Here is a 22,348-nt window from a genome sequence, read left to right on the forward strand (position 1 = left end):
AGAAACATTGTTAAAATTAGGAGCATCCTGTCTCAAAGTGATGCTGAAAAACTAGTCCATGCATTTGTTACTTCCAGATTGGACTATTGTAATTCATTATTAATGGGATGTCCCAATAACTCTAAAAATCCAATCTAATCCAAAATGCTGCAGCCAGAGTTCTGACTGGAATTAGCAAGAGAGATCATATTTCTCCTACGTTAGCTTCTCTCCATTGGCTCCCTGTAAAATCCAGAATAGAATTTAAAATTCTTCTTCTCACTTATAAATCCCTTAATAATCAGGCTCCATCTTATCTTAAAGACCTCATAGTTCCATATCTTCCAAGCAGAACTCTCAGTTCTCAGACTGCAGGTTTACTTGTGGTTCCTAGAGTTTCCAAATGTAGAATGGGAGGCAGAGTCTTTAGCTATCAAGCCCCTCTCCTGTGGAACCAGCTCCCAGTTCAGGTTCGGGAGGCAGACACCCTCTCTACATTTAAGACTAGACTTAAAACTTTCATTTTTTATAAAGCTTATAGTTAGAGATGGATCAGGTGACTCTCAACCATCTCTTAGTTATGCTGTTATAGGTTAGTCTGCTGGGGGACCTCTACTGATAAACTGAGCTCCTCTCCTCTCTCCTTTCTCCTGTATCAATGCAAATGCCACCATTGCATGTCCATTAACTTTGTGTCTTCTCTCTCCTTTAGTTGTGTTTCCTCCTCTCTGTCTCCCTCTCTCTGTACTTTTCTGCAGGTATCCTCGGCCTGGAGCTGTACATCTCCAGAATCCAGTTGACCTGCACAATGTTATTGCTGCTTGTTGTTGTTTTTGTTGCCTGCTGATCTTTTCTCTCTTCTCTTTCCACTCACCCCAACTGGTCGAGGCCACTATGAGCCTTGTTCTGCTGGAGGTTTCTTACTGTAAAGTGCCTTGAGATAACTTTTGTTGTGAATTGGCGCTATACAAATAAAACTGAATTGAATTAAATTGAAAACACTTAAATTAAATTCTTATTTGAACCAGTGTTAACTAGAGCCCTAGGGATAGAAGAGTTAAGAATTGGTAGCAGGTAATATGATTCTGAATAGTTCCAAATTAGTTCTTTAAAGGAACAGGAACTGAACACTGAGTACAAGCAACACTAAACTTTGAGTTCAATGTTCATTTCTACACTGTGCTAAATCGCTCAGCTAATGTGCTGTTATTTCAAAATGCTAAACCAGCTCATGTGGCGGCGCTAGTGAGCCAGAGATAGAGTAGGATGTGCACGGCTGGTCTTCTTCATCTTAATTTCTAACTTTAAAAAAGTTTTCTTTGCATTTATTATGGTAATTCGCCTGTGAAAACAGTGACTGCCAGCACAGTAACAGTTGGAAGTTGCATGTCAATGGCAATGGTGGCGAGCTTAAAAAAATACAAGTACAGTGGGTCATCTGATGAAATACTGTAATTTCACCAGTAGGTGGCAGTGTCAGTCGTAACGTTGTTGTCTTGTTTAACGAAGTAGTAATAAAGAGAACGGTGAGACTCAACGGTGTTGAAATTCATCAGGTTATTCAATTCAATTCAATTCAATTCAATTCAATTTTATTTGTAGAGACATTGTCACAAAGCAGCTTTACACAACCAAAGAACAGTACATGAACAGTGAATGTGTATGAATTATAATAATCAGATTGTCCCTGATGAGCAAGCCGAGGGCGACGGTGGCAAGGAAAAACTCCCTGAGAAGGCAACAGGAAGAAACCTTGAGAGGAACCAGACTCAACAGGGAACCCATCCTCATATGTGTGATCACATGCTATGTGTTAGGCAGCAGGCAGTTCAGTATAACAGTTAATGTTTAAGTTAATATGGAGTCCAGTTAGTTATTGCAGGCAGACTTGTTCCAGTCCTGGACTATGCTGTGGCACCATCTAGCCCAGAAGCCGAGGTGATAGACATTGCAAACCTTAAATCCCAAATCCTCTTTCCCATTAAGAGTGTTATCTCAGCTGTAACAAAGACAGAGTTGGGGAATGCACTTGTCAAAGACTTTTACGATTTTAAGATGTTTACATGCTTATACATATCACTGCCACAAGATGGCACCCTTACACCACAATCATTCTGGCTGGTGGCTGTGGCTCAATAGGTAGAGCAGTTGACTGCCAATCACAGGATTGATGGTTTGATTCCCAGCTGCCATGTCACATGCCAAAGTGTCCTTGGGCAAGATACTGAACCCCTAGTTGCCCCCGGTGAGTCAGGTCAGCTACATAGCAGCTCTGTCATCGGTGTGTGAATGAGAAGCAGTGTAAAATGCTTTGAGTACCAACTAGGTAGAAAAGTGCTATATAAGTGCAGACCATTTACCATTTAAAGCAAATGCAAGTCTGCTAAACCAGGAAAATCAACCATGTGAATAACAAATGGCACTTGGCATTCAAACCACAACAATTCAGGAAATATGTTTTAAAATAAAATGCTATAAAATGCAGTATTATTACCAACAATCAGTTACCCTTAATTGCTCCTGACATTGTGATTTGCAGTGAGAGTAGAGAGCAGGTAAGGGAACAGCTAGAGAGGTGGAGGTTTGCTCTGGAAAGAAGAGGCATGAAGGTCAGTCGTAGTAAGACAGACACCCTCTCCACATTTAAGTCTAGACTTAAAACTTTCCTTTTTTATAAAGCTTATAGTTAGAGATGGATCAGGTGACTCTGAACCATCTCTTAGTTATGCTGATATAGGTTAGTCTGCTGGGGGACCTCTAATAATAAACTGAGCTCCTCTCCTCTCTCCTTTCCCCTGTATCAATGCAAATGCCATCATTCCAATGCTACATCAATAACATCACCAGGTCTGCTTACTTTCATTTATGAAACATTCATCGTCTCTGTCCCTCCCTCACCTCCCATAAGACTTCCATCCTTGTTCATAGCCTTGTCACCTCTCGAATTTATTATTGCAACTCTCTTCTCTTCGGCCTCCCCAAAAAAATCGCTTCATACTCCAACTGGTCCAAAACATCAGCTGCTCACATCATCACCAAAACCTTCACTTCCGAACACATCACCCCTATCCTACAACAACTTCATTGGCTCCCGGTTAAATACAAAATAGACTTTAAAATTCTCCTGTATGCCTTTAAGGCCATTGACAACCTCACCACCCCATATCTGTCTGATCTCCTCCACACTGCCACCTTCTCTTGCTCACTCAGATCTTCCTCCGCCATTCAATTCAATTCAATTCAATTCAATTCAATTCAATTCAATTTTATTTGTAGAGCGCTTTTTACAATTGACATTGTCACAAAGCAGCTTTACACAACCAAAGAACAGTACATGAACAGTGTATGTGTATGAGTCATAATAATGTGATTGTCCCTGATGAGCAAGCCGAGGGCGACAGTGGCAAGGAAAAACTCCCTGAGAAGGCAACAGGAAGAAACCTTGAGAGGAACCAGACTCAACAGGGAACCCATCCTCATATGGGTGATTACATGCTGTGTAGGCAGCAGTCCAGTATAACAGTTAAAGTCTTTTAATTTTATTCAGTTTTATTTGTATGGCGCCAATTCACAACAGAAGTTATCTCAAGGCACTTTACAGTGTTTAAGGTTTAAGACCTTACAGAGTTATAATTATGCAAAAATGATATAGAAAACCCAACAATCCCATCTGAGCAAGCTTTCGTCAGCAGTGGAAAGGAAAAACTCCCTTTAGAGGAAGAAACCTCCAGCAGAACCAGGCTCAAAGTGGGTGGCCATCTGCCTCGACCGGTTGGGGTGAGTGGAAAGAGAAGAGAGAAAAGAACAGCAGGCAACAAAAACAACAACAAGCAGCAAGATTCTGGAGATAACAGCTCCAGGCCGAGGATACCTGCAGAAAAGTACAGAGAGAGGGAGACAGAAAGGAGGAAACACAACTAAAGGAGAGAGAAGACATAAGGTTAATGACATGAAATGGTGGTATTTGCATTGATACAGGAGAAAGGAGAAAGGAGAGGAGCTCATTGTATCAATAGAGTTCACCCAGCAGACTAACCTATATCAGCATAACTAAGAGATGGTTCAGAGTCACCTGATCCGTCTCTAACTATAAGCTTTATAAAAAAGGAAAGTTTTAAGTCTAGTCTTAAATGTGGAGAGAAGGAAATTGAATGACATCCAGGCCTTTATGTCTTTTAAGGATGCTTGAAGTTTGACTAATTTATTAGTTTCTTCTGATTTCATAGATAAGTATAGGTATCATCTGCATAACAATGGAAATTTATAGAGTGTTTCCTAATAATATTGCCTAAGGGGGACATATATAGAGAGAAAAGAATCGGTCCAAGCACAGAACCCTGTGGAACTCCATAGCTAACTTTGCTGTGCATGGAAGACTCATCATTAACGTGTACAAACTGAAATTTATCTGATAGATACGATTTAAACCACTCTAGTGCTGTTCCTTTGATCCCAATGACATGTTCCGGTCTGTGTAATAAAATGTTGTGATCTATAGTGTCAAATGCAGCACTAAGATAGAACACGACGAGTATAGACAGTAGTCCATTGTCTGATGCTAATAGAAGATCATTAGTGACCTTCTGATTGTGAGGATCCACCGCTTACCTTTCAGTCTGGACTCTTATTCTGAAGGTCCCATTTCCGGGCGGTGTGGTGTTCGTGCTGCAGCTTGTCATTCATTAAGCTGATTGATTGTACCTCTTGTGCACCGGAGGGTTTTTTACCTGCAGTGTTCCACAGACCTGTTGCCAGATCGTTAGTTGGATTGAGGCAAGAAACAAACTCTGCTTTTCCCTTTCGTTGCAACCTTGTGTACAGGATTTATGGTGCTCACGGCTGAGGACTTTGTGTTATGGATTATTGCTTTGGATTATGGACTGAGACATTTTTTCCCAGTGTGTGTTTTTGTTCTAAACCGGAGTTTTTCGTTTGGATTATCTTCTGGATTATGTGTGGTTTTCCTTTTGGAGCTTCACGTCTGGTCTCTGTTTTAAGGACGTTGATTACTCCAGGTATTTCTATGGACTCCTTTTTGTGTTCACTCTAAGAAGAGACTGTGTTCACGGCTCAGCTGAAGGTTTCGCTGTTGTTTTTGTTTGTGTGTGACAATAAACTTACTGAACTGAGTGGACTGCGTCGGCCTTATTAGTGGTCCTATTAAACCCGTGACACTGATATTAATTCAGAATGATCTACGGGGAGGAAGCAGTCTAAGTACGAGCGTGGTCTTACAGATGAATCTAGAGTTGTTGTACAGTCCATGCTGTATGCAGGGAGGATCTGATCAATTTTTTCTCTAATAGTTATGATTTTATTTGTAAAGAAAGTCATAAAATCATTGCTGCTGAGAGTTGAGGGGGTACTAGGCTCAACTGAGCTATGACTCTTTGTCAGCCTGGCTACAGTGCTGAAAAGAAACCTAGGATTGTTCTTATTTACCTCTATTAATGAGGAGTAATATGAGGTTCTAGCTTTACGGGGGGCTTTTTTATACATTATTAAATCTTAATCTCAATCTTTCCAGGCTAGGCAATATTCATCTAAATTGGTGGAACGCCACCTCCTTTCCAGCTTATGTGATTCTGCTTTAAACTACGGATTTGTGAATTATACCATGGAGCTAACTTCCTCTGATGAACTAGCTTCTTTTTCAGAGGAGCAACAGTATCAAGTATTAGATCCATTCGATATCTATCTAAAACTGAATACATGTGACAAGCTACCTCCTGGCTAGCAGACCATGTTTGCGAACTGCCGCACAGTTACAATATGTTTCTCATGTAGACGTGACAGTGTTGACACTACAAATAAGAAATCAGAAAAAGCCTCGATATATACTATACACAGTGCCTATAAAAAGTATTCACCCCCTTGGATATTTCCTCCTTTTATTGACATAAATCAATCATGGTCAATATATGTTTCCGTTAATAACTGCAAGTTATCTTTTCCTCCTGTAAAGTACGGAGTCCTTCAAGGTTCAGTGCTGGGGCCAATCTTGTTCTCTTTGTACATTTAAGTGTACAAAGATCGATAGATAGATCTAGGCTATGACTCAGAACTGTATATAGAAAATTGTTTTGGATTTTAGTTGCACTGTTTGTATGGTTATTTTCCAAATTAAACATTTGTGGGTCATTTGGGGGAAAACACCCTTTAGGACATTATTCGTAAACCCAGTGTTTCTTTCCAATGCTATGCTGATGACACTCAGCTGTACTGTCCCTTTAAGATCTCTGTCCATGGAGGACTGAGTTCCTTACATCAGTGTATAAATGAGATGAAAGGTTGGATGGCTCAAAATTTCTTGCAGCGGAACTCAAAATTTTGTTTTCACTTTGACAATGAGTTTTTTTCTAAAATATTTTTTGTCTGTCATTTTGTCCATGACAACATGATTTATAATGTCAATAAAAGGATAAAACTTCTGGCTATCTATCCATCCATCCATCCTTGATGATATATGTTACAGTGAGATATGACCACCATCTAGTGGTGAAGTAATGGTAAAACAGAGCTTTGGTAGAATACAAACACAAAGTCAGACGTGTAATTTCACTTCCAGCATTTATTAAGTGCAAAACAATGTTTAACATGGAGGAAGTTGTCTCCTGGAAGCAAATGACACCATAAAGAATATTTTAAACATAAAAAAACTTCTGTGAAAAATCCCCGCACAGATACATGGAAATATTCACTCTGCTTAATAAAAGAAAGTTAGATTACAATAACATGGCAGGATGAGCTAACTCCAACTTTGAATATGTGGCCATTCAAAGGTAAACCTGGTGCGCTTACGTGCAGGTTATATCCAGGATGAAACAGGACATTAAAGTTCTCTATGCTCAAGGTTCCTTTAGCTGATTTACTTTTCAGTTCCCTTTCTACTAACAGCACCACACACATCTCATGATAATGCCAAACAGGAAATAAGTGTTTCAGTTCAGTCACCAAGATTTCTATTTGGTTTGTCCAACTACTGGAATTGTTCAGATTGACTAGGAAATTTCAAGTATTTCTTTCTGACAGTACCAAGCTCCTGTCCCTTATATCTGCACGTACATTACTATTGTGTTGGCAAGTGTGTCCTCAGACCAGCTAAGATGTCCACACACAAGCTATTTTTCACCAGGATAAAAACCTCTAACCTTCGTCAGTATCCTAGATATCTTATTGAAATTATAACATGGCAGCCACATTCGCTCTTCTGCCATGTGTTGTCAATCTGAATGGAAAATTTAAAAACAAATGTAATAAGAACAATCTAACAAGTATGATACAATTACCTTTATATCACCTGGATAAATCAGTAAATACAGAAATGAATGTTAGTTTGAAAAAGACTGGCACACCTGTCTCTAAAATGATCTTTAAACACAAACTACAAACAGAAACAATGTTTTACAAATCTTGACATGGTAACTCTTGAGATTATTAAAATCTGTCATATTTGATGCTGTTTTTGTAGTAAGCATCAGTGTTTAGTTTTCATTTCACTGATAATTCTGGGACCTGCAAACCGTGTTTGAAGAGTAAACTCAGATCTCAGACCTCTAATAAAAAGAAGTTCCCATCAAAGGTGATAACCAATTGGTCAGATCTGAGAGCATTTTCAAGACATTATTTGACCTTTAATGTATGTAACTCTGGTTCAGACTGACACAGACATACCTGTCAATAATAATGCAGGAATCTGTGAGAAATTATGCAACTTTATACACTCTATACATTGAAAGACCAGGGGAAGAAAGCATTGTCTTTTACTGACAGTCTACAAAAAGCTGCAGCAACGAGTCCAAAAACCTGGAAGCTGAAGTTAGTATTACAGCACTAATGGTTCCCTTGTCCCTGTGTTTTTCTGTAAATACCTCAAATAAGGTCTGTGGTCAATGGAAATGTCCTATTTGCTCTTTATCAAGCGAACCAGGGTGATGGGAACTTCCTGGTTGGGCTTTAACAAAAAAGTCATCCCTTACGCACTCTGTGTGTGTGTGTGTGTGTGTGTGTGCGTGTGTGCGTGCAATGCGACAGGCAGGTTGCGGCTGTACAGCTGAATTTGACTCGTGTTGCTGTAAGCTGTGTAGTTTTTCTCCTAAAACAGCACCGCATCCTCTGTTTCAAATGGAACGCCTGAAAACCTTGGCTTGGGTGTACCAGACACCACTGGGTGTCGCCAAAATCCATCAAAAAGCAAAAATATAACAGTTTACCAGCAACTGTAGCAAATAAATCATAGTTACATAGCATACTTACAACCTACATAAACTTTATCAAAGTTTAGTCTCATGTCATGTGAGAACACATTTCCCTCAGTATATTTTAAAAGTAGCAACATTAGGAGCCGACCCTGAGCCAGCATGGACTGTGAACACAACTGGTTGGCTACTTGTTTTTCAACACTTTCATGTCCATCATCACTGACGTGTTTCCTGTGACTCGTCAGGAACATGTTGCTCTGTTTCCAAATCTTAAGTAAAAAAAAAAAAAAAAAAATAAAATAAATTGAGTCCTCTCATTTCCTTCCCTGTTTTCTTCTTTTCCTCTTTTGCCCTTGTCTACTGAACAGAACGTTACAGTGAGGGGATGTTGACTGAGACAGATGGATATGACCAAAAAAATGGAGAAGTCAGGCTTAGTAGAGACTGGCACTGCAGTTTGTCCTAGGTGAACACAGAGATAACAGCTGGCCTCTGGCTACAGTCACACTGATATGGAGTTGCTATTGAGTTGGCTGGAGGGCAGGCTGAGCCTCAGAGATGGGTTGAGTTCTAAGCTGAGACTGACTTGGGGACAGGGGCCTGACAAGTCCTTGCTGAGGTCATTTAGATTGGCTTGGGTGTCAGAGGTCACACTGAGGTCATTGAGGTTGGGTGTATGGCTCAAGTGAGATGATGCCAGGGTGTTTCTGTTACCCACACGGCGAAAGACGAAGTGGAAGGGAGCAGCCTGTGGGCGGCTGTGCAGCTCGGCCTTGATCTTCTGAGGGTGTGTGTCTGGCGCCAACTGTTGGCTGCTGCCCTCAATCAGCAGGAAGAGGCCGTAGTTCTCAGGGTCTGACACTTTAAACTTCTGGGCACATAGCTTGCACACTTCCTCCACAGTGGCATAAGGTCGGACCAGTAGAGTCTTGGCCGTGCAGCCGCTGTCCAGCTCCTGCAGCGCCACCCGCAGGTAGTTCTGAAGAGCAGCCAGTAGACACAAGGTAAGACACAATATAGAGTGTATACTGTACACTCTTGTTCTCTTGCACACTGGCTTTGTCGTTGTTTGTGTGTGTGTTTTTTACCTGGAAGTCATCAATGGATGGCGCAGAGCGCTGGGCGGTGCGGCGCCGGTGCCACTGATGGAGTGTATCTCTGGTTTCGGAGCTCAGCACTCTGGCTGCCTGCTGCTCTTGGAAGTTTCTGATGAGAGACATCGCTCCATAGGCACTAGTTAGGTAGTAGCCACCTGGATGTGGACACAGAGAGTCAGAGTGTTCACAAGAAGCACAGTGAGAGTAGGGGAAAGCAAATATTCTTCCATTATTTGTATAGTTGTAAAAGAATCTAATGTATTGAGCAGAGTGTGGATCTACTTTTATCAAACACACCTTCTCCACTAAGCTGTGAAGGGTCCAGCAGCTCCATCATGTAAAGTATCTCATTGTCCAGCTGGGGCAGGGCACACTGAGACAATACGTAGGTCAACATGGGCAGGAAGTCGTCAGCGCCGTAGAGTCGACCTGAGACGCAGACAGAATCTTATTGGTTATGTACATTAGGAGAAATGAGGGATAGTTTCAAATTTCAAAATGCAGTGGTTTAGTTGTGTGTTTGTGTGTGTGTCTCTGGTCTCTACCTGAATTGTCCTCCATGATGGTGTAGATGAGTTTGCAGACCCTGAGCAGCATGGTGACCTTCTTTTCTGGGGAGTACAGTTTGCACATGGTGTGGAACTTGCGCTTGATCTTCTCTATGACCACGGGGTCCGGGGGCAGCATGTCAGCCACGCCCATTTCCTGTGGCTGCCGGACTTTGGCCAATGACAGGTTCTCATTCAGCTCCTGCCATGCGCCACTGCGCACCTGGAACTCCTCCAGGGCAACACTTAGTACTGGTTTGAGCGGCTTCAGGACACATTTGTGCATAGCCTTCTCAAGGACCTGGTCTGCAGAGAGGAGGAAACAGGTTTTTTTCAAATAATTTAATACCCACTGAACTTTTCAGGGCATCAGAACACAGAGAGACAGCATTTAGAAGTGCATCTGCTGATTCTTGGAGTCATTCTTTCTTCTTTTCTTTAAGTTGATTGAGTCTATGTCTTTCTCAACCCTGTCTTTTGCTACAAGGCGAGGGTTGCAAATATATAGCTTGATTTTTTTTATAAAAGCTTTGTAATTTCCTGGACTAAAATCGGCTCACTATTTTTAACAAATGTTACTCAGACAGCATGAAGCAGCATATTTATTCAGTGGAGGATTTATCTACATTTAATTAATTATATGTGCATTGTTTAGTGAGTATTTGGGGCAGTAAGGCAGTGTGAGGCTAAGTGAAAATAAACTAGTGTTTGTGTGTGTGTGTGTGTGTTAACAGTAATTGAGGAACATATGACCATGCAATTAATGTAATTAAGCATTCAAAGCTGTGTTTACTGACAATAATTCTAACGCAAAATAACATCCTGTTATTATTGTGTGACCAAGGTTAACATATCTCTCATTGTCACTGTTGTTGTGCAGTGTGAGCCACAGCTGTATCAGACACAACAAGCTTCCTGGACTCTGCCAAGGTCAGTTTGCTACTTTTGGTCACTTAAAATGAGCTGTTGTTCTTATCATGTGATGCAGTACTGTATAAACCAAAGTCAAAATAAGTTGAGTGAGTGCACAACAGACCACAGTGTAGAGCGGAGTGTGTATTAGCATTTACAAGCTCAGCTTGTGCTTGTCTGACTAACACAACCCATGACATTATCATACAGACAGGATGGATGCAGAGAGAGAGGCCAAGCCACAGCACTGCTGAATAAGAACCATGTGCGAGTGTTGCTGACTGTTCTCCAGAATAAAGTGAAGTCAGCAGTTTATTTCTGCTGAGAACATCTGTATAGGCAGTTTATTTTCCATGCCAGCCAAAATTCACATTAATCTGTTAATGTCATTATGAATCTTTCAAATCCACCCCCTCCCTCCCTGGTCTTCATGGAAGATTTCTCCACACCCACATCACAGCTACTTCCTCACACCTCTGCTGGACCTAAAGCAGAAAGCTAAGGACGAAGTGATGTGCAGGGGGATGGCGTTGTGCCAGGTTCTCACATACAGCACATTCCACAACTACATAATGAATGAGATTTGCCAGTAAGTGCGCCCGGCGTGATATGTCGGGATAAGCGAGACAAGTGCTGTTTATTTTAAAACAGGTTTAGAGTTGTGATGTACAAAATAATCCATTTATTTTATCTTTCCACTGATATGCTCATAGTTTTACAGAAACTACTTGTAGGTACTTTTACAGGAAAAACATAGCTATGTAGATATGGTATGGAAAAAGAATTTCTACATTCTTTTTCCATAGCCATAGGGGTGCCTGTGGCTCAATAGGTAGAGCAGTTGTCTGCTAATCATAGGATCAGTGGTTCAATTCCCGGCTGCCACGTCACATGCCAAAGTGTCCTTGGGCAAGATACTGAACCCCAAATTGCCCCTGGCAACCATTTTACCATTTACACTTTATTCACAGAAAACATTGGCAACAGATGCAAGGAAAACTACATTTATTTTAATTCAACATTACCACCTGAAAATTCTTCATTATTTCTTACCTGTTTGTATGAACATTTTGGAGGAGGATTTTCAAAAGATTATTTGTATAGGTTTCAGTATCAAAATAAACATCCAAATTACATTATTAGAGTTTTATCAAAGGTTTAAGATCACATACAAAACTAGTATGTGACAACAGTGTAATGCTTAAGGGCTGTGACAGACCAAACTGATGTTCAGGCTGTTGCGAAGCATTTGTTGCCCTAGTTCTACAGATAAGAAATGTGGTGCCTACATTCCACATGCTCTGGACAGTTAAGACCTCTAACAGGGATATGTGTCTAGGTTTACACAAACACAAACTATGGATCTAATTCAAGGATGCGCTGCATTGCCACAATGGGCTTTATGTTTATTATCCACCAGGTGGATAATAAACTTTCTGCAGATAACAGAATCACAGTGAAATGGAATCAAACCTACACATATAGACAAGTGCAGACAGAGATACTGCATGTTGTTTTATAAATAGTCTATCTGTTCTGACACTGAACCAAGACGCTCTCCTGATGCACAGATTGCTTATTTCCTGCTTCCTAAAAATAACCTTTGAAATATTCTTCAGGTCACACAAACAGGCAGTTTGAGGAACTAGTATTCACCATGACCTGTACTGATTCAGTAGCAAAGAGGGACTTCTCTCCATTGATTGGCAACGTTCTAAATAATCGACAGAGACTGCTTTGTCTTGTGCACTTTATCACTTATGTTGCTGAGAGTTGTATGGAAAGGTCAATAATACTTTCAGATGTGTACAGTGAATAGAAATTTATACAACCAGCACCTTGTTATCTTAGCATAGCATAAATAAAGGAACCAGGGAGAAACAGCTTGGTAAATCAGCTGATGCTGTTTTAATGCATGAAAACAAACACGGCTTCATGACCGAGCTGGCTTGAGCTATCTGCCAGAGGAGAGGAATACAAGGAACTCACATGGTTGGATTGCAGAGTGCTACACAGGAACAACAACAGCACCCTGGATATTTAAAACCCTGTCACTGGAAAGGAAACACAGCAACCTACAAAGAATGCTAAGCTAGAGTGTCAGAGATAGACAGAGTGAGACACAAAGTGTAGGGGGCTTGCCTCAAATCCTCTCCCACTGATTGGACAGTTGGTGTAAATGGACTGGAGGTGGAGTAAGGCAGAGATTGTATGACATGGCAGTCAGCCACGTAATCCATCTGGGCTGGCAGGCGTTTGAGCAGAGCAGAAAACACTCTCTGAAGCTACCACAACAAAATATTGTGCAACTGTTCCAAGAAAAAAACACAGCTGTTCCCAGTGTGCCATCACTTTGAAAAACAGGCCATTCACTAAACAGACATACGAGGAGGCAACCATTACACGTGACATCAAAACAGAAAAATGTTCTGCTTCATTCTGTGATTTAGAGTTTTAGTCTTAAAACATCTCTTCAGAGTTCAGTAGGTATAAAATAAGCATTTGACACTTTACAACTTTATTAGATAGCTGAGCAGAGAAAATAAAAGAAAACTAGGGGGCAGAATAAAAACCAACAAAGGTATCTGTCTGAATAATTCCAGTTGTCTAAACTGCACTTGCTGTTCATTAGGGGACTTTTTACTGGTGAATACCCTCCAGACATTCAGAGCTGAACATGTTAAACCTGCATGCAGTCACTTTTAGAAGAATGCATGAATGTGGTCAGAACCACAGCAGAAGGGACTAAAAATTATTTTAGTAAAGATTAGTAAAATTATCACTGAAATATATTTCTAACAATTACCATTAAAATGTAAGCTGTCATCATGTGGTGAGTGTTCCTGTTTCGTGGTCAGTGCTGATAAATAGAGCAACTTCTAACCCAGTTCATGACTTCATAATTACTACACTGAACAGGGCCAGTGGAAACAGGTTGGTTCAACAGCTCCCTTTTTCCTGACATAAAGCCGTCTTTGTGCTCTCTGTTTACATGTTACGCTGTCCAAGGTCTAAAGCTGCGACTGAGTCTTGGTCCCAATAATTTAGTCCGCTATTCCGGCAGGTGTGTGTGTTTTTGTGCATGTATAGCGTTGTTGATTTCCTCCCTTCATCTCGCTGTCATGGTATTGTCAGACGCAATAAAGAATGGATTAAGAATTAGGGAACTGTAAATATTAGTATTGAAATAATGGATGTTTGCCCTCTGACTCAACTCACCTCTTCTTAGCGTGTTTTTTAGTGCATGTTGCATGCCAACATACAATTGGCTAGAGTGAATGGCTTCACCAGGAATATAATGCACATGTACAAGTGAAAACACATCCAGCTGCAAACACGTGAGGACAAATTTTTCTGTGTCCTCACTGCAAAAACATTGAAGTGAAACTGCTGCATCTGCATTAAACACACTTTTTATGACATAGTGTTTCTGCAAAATTACGATTACTTCATAAATACTAAAAATAATCACTAAATTATCTGCAAAGGCACAGACAAAAATGACTCCCACTACCCTCCATGTGGAGTTAAGGACAAGGCTATAATGCTTTAAAGGTAAAATGGTGTAATTGAGCAGGCCAGGCATGCCAGTTGCAAACAGCAGAGGTGAACCTGGCAAAACACAGCAACCAAACACTTAGTTACTCTAACTAAAGCATTATTGTAAGCATAAGTTGCAAGTTGTTGCCGCTTTCCATGCGGGTGACCGGGGTTTGAATCCCAGCTGTGGCCTACCTCCAGTAGGGGTCCTAAGCTAAGATCTCCTAACGCTTGCCTTTCTTTGTCCCTTGTACCTCACTGTAAGTTGCTCTGGATAAAAGTGTCTGGAAAATGACTAAATGTAAATGTAAATAGGTTGGCAGTGATATTTCAAGTGCACAAGCCATTTCTTAAAACACTGGTGAACTACTGGATGACAAAACAGACCTAAAAAAAAAAAAGGTGGAACTCACCAATTTGGTCTTCAGGGATGAGGCTCTCAATTGGTGGCTCCAACTCGGAGCTCTGTCTCAGGTAGCTCTTCATCTGAGTGATAAACTGACGGACAGTCTGCAGCAGCTCTAGTCCGGAGGCGTAACCTTGCAAAGTCTGAGTGGCACCCTCGCACATGTAGCTCAGGTAGTCCTGCACCAGGCAGCCAAAGTATGAGCCTTTATCCCTGGACAGCTCCACCACCTTTCTAATCGCCCTCTTCTCAGGAGTCAGCAGCGAGTTGAAAACGCCGCTCATCTTGTGCAGGTGCCCTCGCAGGGCTCTCTGAAAAACCAAAGCACTAGCACTAGGGCGGCGTTTTGTGTGACGACCTGGTGGCACCATGGTCACGTCCTGGTCTTGGTCCTGGTCACTCTCTAGGCTGACACCATAGTCAGGCTCCTCCTCGTTCTCATCATCCTCATCATCCTCTTCTTGATCCATGCTGGAGTAAGGTAGGTGGGATGGTGGAATTGAGAGTGGGAGGTGGTTGTTAAAGTCTGCCACAGTTGGAGGGCTGGGGTCATGCAGATGAGGAAGGAAGAAAGCAGAGGACTGGGAGAAATCCAGAGAGTCTGAGGAGTCTGTGGAAAGGCTCATGTCACTCAGCCGCTGGCCACCACCACTGCATTCTTCACCTACTTCTTCCTCTCCTTCTTGCATATGTGCCAGTTCGCTGGTTGTCGTAAGTAACTGTTGCGGAGGACTGCTGGAGTCCTGCATAGTGGTGCTGGCAGTTTTACGCTGAAACTGCTTGGCCCTCATGATAGCCTTCTCAATAATCCCATCCTCCATCGCCAGGTGGCACTGGGCATCCTCCTGGCTGGATGAAAGCGAGGTCCTGGCCTGATGTGGAGAGGAGGAGAGAGATGACAGAGAGCTGGGAAGGGAGGGCCAGGGGATATATATAGGGGAGCTGATGTTAAGTCTCTTGGGAGGGGAGGACGATGGACTAATGCTTATTGAGGAGCCCAGACGTGAAAGGAGGCTGGTGCTCCTCTCCCGCTCCTCCACCTTCTCCTTGGGGATATTGATCCAGGGAATCTTCTCTGGCATGCTGTGCTGTCTGTCAGGTAGGGCTGAGCGTTGGGTCACAAAGCGTGGTGGTGGTGGACGAGGGGGTGGGAGCTGAGACACAATGCGCGTAGCACTAGGCTTCTGACTGCAGCTTGTTTGACTGCTATTGTCTTGTAGCTCTGTGTTTGTGCCAAGGCTCTTGGGGTTGCTTCGATGTGACTGGCTGCAGACACTGTGATCTGAGCTGCAGATCTGTAGACTGGGGCTACAAGAGTCCTTGTAGGTGTGAACTAGGTTATTAGTAACGGGTTCTTCCCTCAGATCCTGCTTTGCTGTGCCACAGGGGTTGGTGTTGGTGCTCTTTCCATCCGACTGGTGGACCTTAATGAAGAGGGGGTTAATGAAGCACAATGCTCCGTTGGACTGGCAGCACTCAAGCTCAGATGGGGTACGAGTTTGAAGCCATGGGTGCGCTGGTGCAGTTGACAAGGAGACTAGTCTCTGGGCAGAGGTAGGTGGTCTGTCGGGAGCTGTTGATCCTGACAATGAGTCCTCCTTCCTGTGGCACAACTGAGCATCCCAGAAGCCTGATGGTGACAATGAGAGAATGTCAGTTTTATGTGATACAACACATTAGAGGCACATTTCATATATCTAGTTCCTGTTTCAACCCCAGGGGTTAGCAGTCACATGGTCCAAATCACATCTACTTATTTAAACTTTATTTAACCAGGAGAACCTCACAGAGATTTACATTTAGTTACTTGGCAGACGCTTTTATCCAAAGCAACTTACAAGAGAGGTACACGATAATCTCAAGACCGGACCACATGTTCAGTATTTCACTGAGTCTTTGTAGGTGTGAACTTCCTTTCACAAGCTTGAAGACAAAATAATGAAATAAAAAAAACAACAACAAACTATTCCAGTTAATTTAATTTGATTAATACAATAATGATTGATTAACTAAATACATATTAAGTTTATTACAAAACGATTTATTTAGTTTGATAAGCCAACACAAACAAAGAGAAAAATAATGGTCCAAAATACTTTATTGTTGATTAAGATTGGTCTGAAAATAGCTCCACTGAATACACCAAGTCACCTGTTCTGGCATCACCACAGCATGTAAATTACTGGAGGTTCTCTAAAACAGGCAGTGTGTAGACAGGCATCAACCTGTCTACACACTATGCTAACGCAGCCTCTCACTGCAGAATCATGCTGGTTAAAACAATCACAAGTGCTACATATATTTTTATATATTTTTCCTTCAAATGTATTTAAATATTTTTATTTGTATTTTTATGTGTTTAAAAGACTACAGTTCTGCAGAATTAAAGACTAAAAGTGACTGTTTTGCAATATGTTGAAGGTGTCAATCACTTAATCAAGGTTATGCAGAAGTTGAGTCATGTTAACTGGAATTCTGTCATGTCACTACTCATCCAAGTAGCTTTCTCTGAGAAAAATTGGCAAGTTGAACTAGATTAATTGTGCTTTTGATTTAGCTTGTAAGCTGCAAGTCAGAGTTGGAAATTATGCCCAACGGGATGTGTTCCAGTACACAGCTAGGCTACTATTAACAACACCAGTTTTAGCCAGATTCGTCACTGTTAGCAATACCAGCTTATCACAATGCACTATGTGGTATTTTCCTTTTTTATATGTAGAGCATCCATATTGGATGTTGAGGCAGTGGTTGGTGACACACTCCAACTTTCCAAGGTTGACATCCCACTACAATCCAAAATTAGAATCTAGAATTTCTGAGTTCCCAGTTGAAACGCAACACACCATAATCCTCGAGGGAAGGTCTTTGTTTCCCATCTGACCTGAACAGGTTTGTTAGGTGGACATAGAGAAGGTGATAGTGGGAGAAACAAGTCTGCTAACAACCCCTCGTACCCCTAGACAGGGACTGTTAGTTGTGCCTTTCCATAACCTCCCTGGGAATGGATGAAAAGGCAGCATGAAGAATATGAGACCGTCTGTGTCTGAGATCTCCAAATCTACAGAGAGAAGAATTTTCCACTTGAACATTAATACACTTTTAGCAGCTATAAAACAAGCAGCTATTTCTCTTCGCTGTGAACAATAGTTAACAGTTAAACTATGCCTAATAAAATGTATCCACTCATCGACTCCCAATAATAACTATAGCTAACGACATCCTTTCTTATCAAATCTCTAAATGCTGCTTAGTGATAAACCAGGCTTTTCTTTTTTTTTTTACCAGCAACAGAAAAAGAGCTGAACAAACTTGAATTTAACAACAGTTTGTTGCATCATTACACTCCAAGCTCTAGCAAAATATATTATAATCTTGTATAACAATCATGAACAGCACATACACTAGCAGAAAGTGGAAACAATTTTACACAGGTGCCAGACATAGAGCAACTCCTTCACACAACTACGGAGCAGAAAAGGGAGAGCAACATTACCTACTGTGATCCCGTTGACGAGCTGCTGAACTCACACTTGCTCTAAATTCACTGAACTGCTCTGAAGCAGCAGGAAAAACTCACTGCTGTGTCTGCACAAGCTGACGCTCAATTGGCTTCTCTGGCTCGTTCTGGTATGACTCACTCATGAGTGTGCGTGAGTGTGGGCGGACTATTCACACTAGATTCCCGCCTCTCTCAGGCAAAGTCTCTTAGTTGCTCTCTCTCTCTGACACACATTTTTTTTTTTCTTACCCACCCAGCTCTACTCTTACTGTGATTAATGTCTTTTTTCTTACATGCTTTACTGGCAATACTTTTTACACTTGTTATAGAAATATCTTTAGATAGTTTTCATAACTTCACAGTTTTTCTTCCAATTTCACAGAACTAATAATTAATCAGTTAAGATGCCAACATGTTCACACAAGTACAAGCAAAGAACAGCACTGTAGTACAACACCTGGAACTGCAAGCCCAGTGGAATGTGGACTGGTGAGGTTGATGTAAGAACAGAGAGAGATAAGCAGCTGAAATGCAGCCAGAAATAGACAAAACTAAGACACTATGCAGAGAAACATCAAGTCAACAAGTCAAACACCTCTCCCAAAGCCAACTGCCAATTGCCAACTGGACTGAAGTAATTTTTTTTGTATTTAAGGCTTTGATTGTCATGCTACGTAACTTCTACCATGCTCCAATACTTTCACACCTGCATTTAGGCAGACCTAAATTAGGCCAGTCAGTTCAGTGAAGCAACACAAAAGATGACAAACTGTCTTTCAAGTAATATGACACCTGATGAACTAACAGTATTCTTTTCTCAGCTTTTCAGCCATATTGCACTCAATGGTTTAGGCAAAACACAGACACACACACAATGTTGTTATTCATATCTACGTCAGCACTGCCTTTGAGATCAGCTATTCACTGTCACTCAATTACCTTTACAGACACAAAACCCACCACTGTCTCACCTTACTAAACAGTCCTTTTAGAATGAAAGAAGGAGACACTGAGAAATAACTCACATGGAATGCACTGTATGTCTGCCGGCATTCAAGACCACATTAAAGGGAGAATTTCATCAAATCATTTTGTGTCACCCTGAACTTTTTAAGAGCCTTTCCGGCTGAGGAATGCTAGAAGTCCAGCAGAGTTGCTGCACCAATAACGTGATAGTGGGATGTGCGGTCATGTTTGGTTGGTATTCCTCGTAAGTTTACACTGTGCTTTGCTTAATATCAGCATTAATACTGTTATTGTTAATGTTATCGTTGTTGATACTCTTAATATCATTACTATCATTATGTTATTATTACCGTATTTTCCGCACTATAAGGCACACCTAAAAGTCTTCAATTTTCTCAAAAGCCGACAGTGCGCCTTATAATCCGGTGCGCCTTATATAAGGATCAATATTGAGTCAGTCACGCAGTAGAACACGGGAATAGACGTTTAACATTAACGAATCAATGGTGCTGAAGTGGAGGCAGCAACAAGATGGCTAAGTAAAGAAGACTAAACAGAGTTTCCGAGAGAACAGAGCGAGATGGCTACTGTTGGAGGACAAACTCCTATCTTTTCTTTATGTAACTGAAAGAAACTAAATTAACAAATAATACACATCGTTACACATTTCGTATGTTACACTCGCACTCGCTAGCTTGACTTGAATGAAGCTAATTACAATAACAGGCACACGTCATTTATCACATGTAACAGGTAACAACTAACAAACTTCTAATGACAATAAACATGTTAATATTTACAAAGACAAATGCTTTCCAAGGCACAAACGTATAAAGCACACTCAGCATAGACATGAACCAGTTCCTTTTACTGTGGAAACTAGCTTAATTTACCAACGGAGAAAATACGTCAAAGCTGTACTATTGAACAGAGAGTGGAAAGAGCACTCACTCTGCAACTAATTATCTTAACAAAGATCAACTAAAATACACAACTCTCACTCTGATAAATTTTTAAGAACAATACTATAATACTTTTTAGCTGCCTTTGTCACAACTTATTGTTATTCATTTATCACTTGAACTGAAAGGCATGATGGCAACCTATTAAGAAAGTTTGACCGACCTCTCTGTGTGAGGATCCGCCGAATACCTTTCAGGCTGACCTCTTATTTTGAAGGTCCCGTTTCCGGGCGGAATGGTGTTCATGGAGCAGCTTGACATTCGTTAAGCCGATTGATTGCACCTGTTGTGCACCAGACAAACTCATGACAAACTAGTGTGGAGGACTTAAAGTACTCGATGGCTGAGGATTCTGCTACATGGATTATTGCTTTGTTGTATGGACTGTGATACTTTTTCCCGGTTTGTGTTTTGTTGAATGCCGGTGTTTTCCGTTGGATTATCTTTTGGATTATTTTGGATTTCCTATTGGAGCTACTGGTTTGGATTATCTATGTTTCAAGGACTTTGATTTCACCAGGTATTAATATTGACTCCTTTTGTGTTTTTTCTAAAGAAAAGATAGCTCAGCTGATGCTTGCGCTGTAGTTTTGTTTGTGTGCCGCAATAAAGGCACTGAACTGAGTAGATTGCTTCAGCCTTATTATTGGTCCTACTAATTCCTGACACTCTGACTGTTTTGTTGACATGCAATCTATATTGCATGCTATGCTGCTGGACAGGGCATGGTTAAAAATTAATTAATTAATTAAATGGGAAGTCGAACAGAGTCAGGCCAGGGTGCACGGGATAGCTCTCAGCTGAATCACTGCAGCAGAGCCTGAATGAACAGACCTCATTGTTCCATATCTTCCAAGCAGAACTTTACGTTCTCAGACTGCAGGTTTACTTGTGGTTCCTAGAGTTTCTAAATGTAGAATGGGAGTCAGAGCCTTTAGCCATCAAGCTCCTCTCCTGTGGAACCAGCTCCCAGTTCAGGTCTGGAGCTGTATATCTCCAGAATCCAGTTGACCTGCTCAATGTTTTTGCTGCTTGTTGTTGTTTTTGTTGCCTGCTGTTCTTTTCTCTCTCCTCTTTCCACTCACCCCAACTGGTCGAGGCAGATGGCCGCCCACTATGAGTCTGGTTCTGCTGGAGTTTTCTTCCTCTAAAGGGAGTTTTTCCTCTCCACTGTTGCCTAAAGCTTGCTCAAATGGGATTGTTGGGGTTTCTATATCATTGTTAGCATAATTATACTCTGTAAGGTCTTAAACTTTACAGTGTAAATTGCCTTGAGATGACTTCTGTTGTGAATTGGTGCTATACAAATAAAACTGAATTGAATTAAATTGAAGTTCACTGTGTGGTTTATGAAAAGGGATATTTAGTCCACCATCTCCTACTGCACTAAATTAGAGAGAAAATACATAATAAATTGTAAGTTATGATTGTGTGAAGACAGACATTAATATAAAAATGTTTTAAATTCAGTTTTCAGTGGTATAAACAAGCCAAGGCCCCTGTGCAGCTGGAGCAAAGAACAGAGTTGGAGAGGTGCCCAGCTCTTGTCGGTCCAGAGACAGTTCTTCAATGTTCTCAGCATGTCTCCCTTATGTGCTACATATTTACTATATTAATAATGTGATCAGCAGTACTTTTCTCCTGTTAATATATACAACTAATTTCTCCATATTTCACTTGCAGCTTGGCATCAGCCCCCAATCCTGCCCAGTGGACCCCAAAATACACAAGTGAGACAACCAACCTGCTCCAAGTTTAGCAACCTCCTCAAGATCTGCAGATGTTCTGGCTGAAGCGATAGCCTCTGGAAGCTTCAGAGTGAAAGGCAACACATCTCTAAGTAAAAGAGAAAAGGTTGAGAAAATTTTGAAAAACTAGGCGAGTGAACAAGGGTGGGATTGAAAGCCTACCCCTAAAAGATGTGAGTCACTGCACTAAGAGGAGCGTGGCTTGGCATGAGTGGCTAGCTAGAGGGTGCTTGCTGATCTTTTTGCTGTAGCTTTTTTTACAAGACCTTCAAAAGCTTTTACATAGTTTCACTCATGGATACCCTGCAGTTCTTGGATCTCACTGGAAATACTAGGCACTCAAAAAGTGGCCTACAAATTGTGTAGACAAAGATCTGAAATTGGATTTGAGTTGTATTGTAAAAGTATTTATTGGAATAAATAATTACTGTACTATACGATATTGTATTAAAAATAATCTGAATCTAAAGCAACTGTTGACTTCAGTGTT

At 41.2% G+C, this 22,348-nt stretch overlaps 1 protein-coding gene across 1 annotated transcript in view; it reads right to left on the minus strand.

Annotated features, from left to right (window-relative positions):
• Positions 1-6,530: 6,530 nt before the first annotated feature.
• The window catches only part of LOC113158347 (ras and Rab interactor 2-like), a 33,567-nt gene continuing 17,749 nt past the window's right edge, over positions 6,531-22,348 (minus strand). The window contains exons 7-12 of the mRNA XM_026354205.1: positions 21,855-21,946; positions 14,691-16,313; positions 9,823-10,131; positions 9,575-9,706; positions 9,269-9,432; positions 6,531-9,159 (exon numbers count right to left, since the gene is read on the minus strand). Coding sequence (XP_026209990.1) covers positions 8,683-9,159; positions 9,269-9,432; positions 9,575-9,706; positions 9,823-10,131; positions 14,691-16,313; positions 21,855-21,946 — 2,797 coding nt within the window. The 3' untranslated portion in view covers positions 6,531-8,682. The remainder of the gene's footprint in view (positions 9,160-9,268; positions 9,433-9,574; positions 9,707-9,822; positions 10,132-14,690; positions 16,314-21,854; positions 21,947-22,348) is intronic.

This window comes from Anabas testudineus, chromosome 15 (genome assembly GCF_900324465.2).
Source record: "Anabas testudineus chromosome 15, fAnaTes1.2, whole genome shotgun sequence".
Classification (NCBI taxonomy): domain Eukaryota; kingdom Metazoa; phylum Chordata; class Actinopteri; order Anabantiformes; family Anabantidae; genus Anabas; species Anabas testudineus.